Consider the following 6,831-nt stretch of genomic DNA (forward strand, 5'->3'; position numbering starts at 1 on the left):
TGGGATAGGTCGAACCAAAAAATGCAGGACTGTGAGGGATGAGGCTCAATTAAACAAAACTAAACTCTCCACTGATAACACCCCAAACAGAAAATGATAGATTCTGCATTGTACAGAAACAGCAAATAACACCAAATTGAAAGCAATTTTAATTGTATACATACTTGTACATAGCTATTTGGATTTAGTATTCCAGAATTATAGGTCAGTCACCAACGATGGATCAATTATTTTATCAATGCTAATACTTTCCAGAAAAGCACGCAATATACAGCAATTTGTGACTTCATTTGTTCCAAAATACACAGGCGACCTCTAAAATATATTTCAATAACATTGCGGCATAAATCCATTTTCATTGAAATAAATATATTTGAATATTGTTATTAGGATTACTTGACTATTTTTTTTGGGGGGGGGGGGGGGGTAAAGAATAAGCTTACAGTAGATATAAAATAAACTTAGTTTGTATCAATAAGAACATAAAAACTGATATTCTTGGTAACATGGATAACACGCTGTGTTTGACTGACATTCCATTATGGCAGAAAACATCGAAAAATACGAAACACCAAACAGAGCACTTTGCTCATTGCTTGTTGCCCCATGTTCAGAGCAATCAACCTAATGTCTCTGCTAAGAAATGTCTCAATGTTTCATCTTCCAGCAGCACAACTCTCAGAAAAAAAATAACACAATTTTAAGAATGCCTGTGGTAAAACAAAACGTTTGAACGATCACAAGGAAACATGAACAAAATCCGTGTTAAAAACAACAACATTATTTTATACGTTATATATGATCGGATGGAGGACATGAGGAAAACCCGAGCTTGTAAAATATTTGATTAGTCAAGTAAGCGCTTTTTATTACGTTCCATCAATGTTTATTTTCACATTTAATTTCTCTCATACTCAGCGAAAACGCCTACTTAAAAGGCGTTTTCCCTGCCCAATACAGTAGTACATCAGTGCATAACAACCCCCCACATGGAATTATTTCTTCCTTTCAAATGTAAAAAATAAAATAAAAAAAAAATGCTGAAGCGTTTTGCATTCACTCAAAACAAAAAATAAAATGCGTTTATATTTGTTTGATATGCTGTGACGTTAGTGTGCGAGTGTTGATGTACTTACAAGGAGACAGCAGCAGGTGGCAGTGTCGAAATAGTCAGCGAGCTAAACACGGTTCAGAACTTTTTAAAATCGCAAACTTAAATTGTACGCTTCCTAGGTAAGATGTAACCGTACGGTTCAATATTTATGTGACTGAGTTTGATGTGTTGGTGCTTCATTATTATAAAGGACTCACACGTCAAACGTGAAGGGGAAAAGGCTTGTTAGCTGCTGGCTCATGGCAGTCATAGCATTTGCCCTTCGTCTTACATTTGCTGAATATACTATTGTACTGAGAGCTACTGTATGAAAAGTGACATTGCCCAAACACACAATATCAGTCAAAAGTTTGGATGTGCTTTGTCACGCTCTTTCGTTGCTCATGTGAAAAGTATTGACACTGCATGGTTCAAGTGATAACATTCAGATTTTTGACACAATTCAGACGTGCTTTGAATTTACTTCCTGAGGTCATAAAAAACTCATGCGATCAAATCTGATCTTATTTGATTGTGCTGTATCAAAACTTCTTACATGTTAAGTTGTGTGTCCATAATAAAATGAGCAAAAATATTTAATAGAGAAATAACAGACCGGATCATTTAAACAGTATATAAATGTTAAATACATTTTTTTATATTTGTACAGTGGACTGTATGTTTGTGATAATGTTTGTAATGTTTTATATACGTGAAAAAAGGTTTTTGGTGTGGACAAGCAAACATTTTTTTCATATTTTTTTTTTATTGGAGATTAATCCTCATTTTTAAAAAATGTTTGTGGTTTAAAATGTCAATGCATTATTATGGGCATCAATTTTTATATTTGTGGCCTGGTCCTTATCACTTGGGAACTGCGGCAGCTCACTCTTATTTTTTGTTTCTGTTTACTTAGATGTTGTATAAATTGCAAACAGGCATAGCTGATAATGTGTCGCTCGAAACGTTCATGAAAATAAATAAATGACTATTTTGACATTCGCATTAAATTGGAACTAGTCACTTTGACTTGCTCTTATGTGTCAGACGTCAGTTTCTTTGGGAACACCGAACATTTCCTTATCTCTGTTTCAAGTTTCTTCAGCTCGACTCACTCTGCTCCCCCAAGGTTTGGGAGGCTAGTTGGAATGACAGGCAATTTACTAGTGTATCAGCATACTGTACGAGTACTTTTTCATTTGACTGTATATTTTTTGTCTAACAGGCTTACCTTAATTATGACCTTACTACTACATTAAGGTAGGCTGATCATTCACGTCTGAAATGACATGCAAATTTGTGTGACGGTCATCTCCGAAGGTACTCCGTTGATATGAATCAATCCTACATACATACGCACTGTATATATTTTTAAAATCCCACACGGAACCTAAATCAAAAGAGTCCACGTTAACCAGCGGTATAAATCCAACCTATGTTGATCAGTGTCATTACAGCACAGAGTTTCTGTTCCTGTTGCTTATATGTCCCCGTCCTTTTTTGTTCCTCCTCCAGCATAGACAGCCCATGATGGTGGCACTTATGATGACCGTAGCAATGACTGCGATGACAATGAGGACGATCGAAGTATGGTTAGGAACGTGACCCTCCTCTTGCTGTCCGCTGGTTGTGACCTCGGTCGGTTTCCTATTCCTCACTGATGAGGTCAGCGATGTCTGCTGTGTGGAACTCTGCAGCCCCAAATCCTCTTCTGTCAGCCAGGTGATCATCTCCCCATTCAGACTGAGCGGGGTATCACATACTACTAGTGTTTGATTGGCTTTGGATGGGTGCTTTTTCAGCCAGTTGCTAAGAGGCAGAATATCCTTGTCACACCTCCAGGGATTCTGTTGAAGGAGTATCTCTTCAGCCACAGAGATGGCATCTAGAGCTTGCTGTGGCAGGTTTGCAAGACTGTTATTTCTCAAGTCTATCTGTCCCAGGTGACTTAGGCCTTGAAGAAAACCAACAGGCAAATGACTGATGAGATTGTGCTCCAAAGAAATGTTTACCAGGCTGGGTAGACCTTGGAATGTCCCAGCGCGCAATGTTTTCAGCTGATTGGTGTGAAGTGATACTTCACCCAGCTGTTCTAACCCTCGGAAAGCCCCTGTAGACACGTAATTAATCCGGTTGTGACTGAGCACCAGGAGACGCAGCTGTGTAAGATTTTTAAAGGTGTCGTCTTCGATACGACTCAGTTTGTTGTCATACAGCCACAACTCTTGCAGAGTCATGGGACCAAACACGCCTGCATCAAAGCTTTCCAGCTGGTTTTCATACAAGGAGATCTGCGCTAGCAGCGGAAGGCGTAAGAAGAGTCCCTGCGGAAGAGTCCTTAGTTGGTTGTTGGAAAGGAACAGCTTTATGAGCTTCGGAGTCTTTGAGAACAAGTCGTGTTGGAGATGAGTTATACGATTGTCCTGTAGGGATAGTTCCTCCAGGTTTCCCAGGCTGTCGAAACTTCCACTAGGGATAGCTTTTAGCAAATTTTTATTTAGTCGAAGATATTTCAATTTATAAAGGCCCTTGAATGCTCCATTAGGTAACTGACTGATATTATTTCTTGCGAGCGACAGGTACTCCAGCTCAGTAAGGGAATGAAAAGTTTCCAAAGGTATTGATGTCAGCTGATTCTCAGATAGATCAAGGGCAGTGAGAACTTTGATTGGGGAGAACCATTTGGAACGGAGTGCCACAAATTTGTTTCCATTTAAATTCAGAGTCTCAAGTTTCTGAAGATTTTGGAACAAGGCCTCAGGTAGATCGTGCAATTCTGTTCCGCTTACTCTCAAGGCCTTTAGGTTCACGGGGGGATCGAATGTGCCTGGCTGAATGTCCCTCAAATCAGTGTCGTTAATAGCAATCCATATTGCATTAGTTATAGAAGAAAAGTCTGCTGCTTTCAAAGAGGTGATGTTGCATTTGGAGAGGAAGAGGCCGGTGGTAGATGCCGGCAGAGGAGGTACATTTGAGATACCGGTGCATAAAATTTCTTCTTCCTTACATTGGCATCCATCTGGACATGCCCAAACAGCAACGTTGAAGGAGCAAAGAAACAGGAGCGCATGAAAGATGAAAGGATGATCCATCACGTCCCTAGAAAAAGACAAAAGTTGAGCTTTTTTTTTTTTTAATTCCAATGCATTTATTTACCTGTTTCATTTAATGCAGTCCTGTAAATTGGGGATGAGACCGGACACAAATCGCACAAGACAAGATGTCTCACGAGATTGAGTCCATGAGAATGAGATGACATTTTAGCAAATTTTGTCAAATGAAATAAGGAAATATCATGAAATTATGATTAGTATAAATTCAATTTTTTTTAAATGTTTCCTTTTTATTGAGTGGACTGCAACAAAATTAGTGCTTTAACGGGCAAATGTAAACAGGCAAAAAAGGTAGTGTCAGGCTCATTTTTCAGCTGCAGATGAGATCTTTCCTAATACTGAATATCTTAACAAAATGCATACAGCTCCCTGTATTGAATAACATACATTTTTTGCATTGTTTATAAACTGTCTATGCCTAATCTGTCAATGTCATCATTTTCTTCAACTGGAAAATCAAAATTTTGGCACAGGTGATTTGAAAGTATTCGGACAATCCTGTATTTTTCCTGTAGGGCTGTAGACATTGAGTCTTTTACTATTACCGGGAATTAAATAAAGAGTTTAATTTTTTTTAAATGTTTTTTGCTTGGTGAAAAAAATATGAATGCAGAAGACCAACTTTTACACCCATCCACTTAATTAGGAAAGATCAACTTTTATTATTAACTTTTTTTTTGTTGTTAAGTATAAAGTGTGACAAGTCTCTCCCCACAAATTTTTGTCAGTGAGGTGAAGGGATGTCAGAACCACAGAACACACATTCTAGTCAGCCTGGTTTGTTAAAAAATGATCAGTAGGAATGGCAACTGTCCCAGGCCAAATTATGTCTATTAAACTGCCTCTGAAATGTAATCCAACTGCACTCGCTAGCCAATATAAAGCATTGCATGCTTCTGGCTAGCAGTTAATTTATGGTACACGCTGTGCTAAACGCTGGCAATGGGCACATACAAGAAAATGTTAGCGTAATTAAGTAGTTTTTTAGCTCCCTTTCAGATCGTTGTTTTGTTTGTATTGAGAATTAGGACTTGCGACTCACTCTAGCAGCAACATGTTTGTCTAGTAGAAAGAGCCATACATTATTTGGTACCATATGGTTTATTTTGAAGTTTGCTGGCCTTCTTACCACATCAGGTGAAATATTTGCCTCTCTGGCAGAGAAGTAACAAACCGCATTTAACATTAGCAAGCAGTGCTTTCTCTTGTATACTCCATTGCCCAAAAAACAACCAGTAGAAAAAAAGATTCAATATTGTGCAGGAATGAGGAAGCCTCGGGTGTTCTAATCTCGTGAGAACTTGTCACATGAAATCTCATCTCTTCCCTGCTGCGTGTACTTTTACATTAAAGGGATAATAAAAATACTCAGTCAATTCAGTAGTAAAAAGATATTTTGCTTATAACTACAATTTAACTTATTTTAAACGTAGCAATTTCTTATGTATATGTAATTTCCTTTAAAACCTTTAATGCCACTTGCTGTCGACTGGAAATGACATCAGATGTACTCAGGGCTCTAATGACAACCAACCATGACTAACCTGTTTACTGTGTTTGGTCATTGTGACGATTGGAAGATTAGCCGCGAATGGTCGTTATTTGGGACAAAATACAGTATTAACTTTTTAGTGCAGAAAATGGCAGAAAGTGGCTAAATACTGTGTTTAGTATCCCTGTAGCATTATTTATTCTCACCCAGTAAGACTTCGATTTCTATTTGCATCCATTGTTTATTCAGTTGGGTTTTCTATTCTGGTAATGACTTGCTAATGGACCCTCAGTAGCTGCCCCTTTGTCTAAATGGATGCTTTTCTACAAGAATGATAACATTCCCAGTTCCCTATCTCTGAAGTCTATGGGTTGGGATTTGAATTGTCAAAAAATATTTCAGAGGGCAATATTTTTTGGAATCCTCCTCAAAAATTTGTGTCTATCATGACAATCAACCATAGCATTTCCTCTCAAATATCGCGTGAATAAAAAAGTTCTACTTTGATTCACATTATAATACTTTAGCTTGGGTGTGACCGCCTATAATGGACGCGTGTGCCAAATGTGTCTTTTTTCACTTCATCAGGAAGCGCTTTAGATTTTTTCTTTTTAGGTGTGATTCAGTTGAAAGGACAGCAGAAATGTGTTATGCACATATTTAAGCAGAATTAGAAGATGTAACAGAAAACCAGCCTCATTGATGAGCTTGTATTCAGATTCAGTCCTGTATTATCATTTCACGACAGAGGGTGTTACTTGCCAAGATTAAAGAATCAAATCTTCTCTGTCTTATGAACTTACATCAAGTCTTGGCAAGAATGTTGCCACAAATCTAATAAACCGCACACAGACAAAGACAAACATTCGCAATTGCTTACCTTGAATGGTGGCAGACGATTGAACACATGCAAGGAGTTGGTGTTATCTCTCATACACACACTGCCTTCCTCTGGAGCTTATGAAATGCTGCGCTGAAAATTTGACACTTACACTATCACATTTTCCCTGTCTTCATCACTCGGATCCCTTCATGCCTCAGTTTGTCTTTTTCCGCTTTTGAAATCTGTTGCTCATGGCCCTCATCAGCATCGTCACAGATTCCTAACAGTCCTCACTGTTTCTGCCGCAGGT

General features: G+C 38.3%; 1 protein-coding gene across 1 annotated transcript; it reads right to left on the bottom strand.

Moving 5' to 3' along the window:
- Positions 1–131: 131 nt before the first annotated feature.
- Positions 132–6,831, bottom strand: LOC148417329 (uncharacterized). Its single transcript, XM_088426597.1, has 2 exons — positions 6,579–6,831; positions 132–4,192 (listed from the first exon to the last, which is right to left on the bottom strand). Exons 1-2 carry the CDS (start codon positions 6,605–6,607, stop codon positions 2,545–2,547), a joined length of 1,677 nt encoding a protein of 558 aa, XP_088282723.1. The 5' UTR covers positions 6,608–6,831; the 3' UTR covers positions 132–2,544.

The sequence above is a fragment of the Hippichthys cyanospilos genome, chromosome 10, assembly GCF_059441005.1.
Source record: "Hippichthys cyanospilos isolate Australia breed blue-spotted pipefish chromosome 10, RoL_Hcya_1.0, whole genome shotgun sequence".
In the NCBI taxonomy this organism is placed as follows: Eukaryota; Metazoa; Chordata; class Actinopteri; order Syngnathiformes; family Syngnathidae; genus Hippichthys; species Hippichthys cyanospilos.

Bases quoted from the DNA above. Each gene is read 5' to 3' on its own strand.
- LOC148417329 (XM_088426597.1), bottom strand. From the start codon at position 6,607: ATGTGTTCAATCGTCTGCCACCATTCAAG. The intron at 4,193-6,578 runs GTAAGCAATTGC...GTCTTTTTCTAG, and splicing joins ATCGTCTGCCACCATTCAAG to GGACGTGATGGATCATCCTT.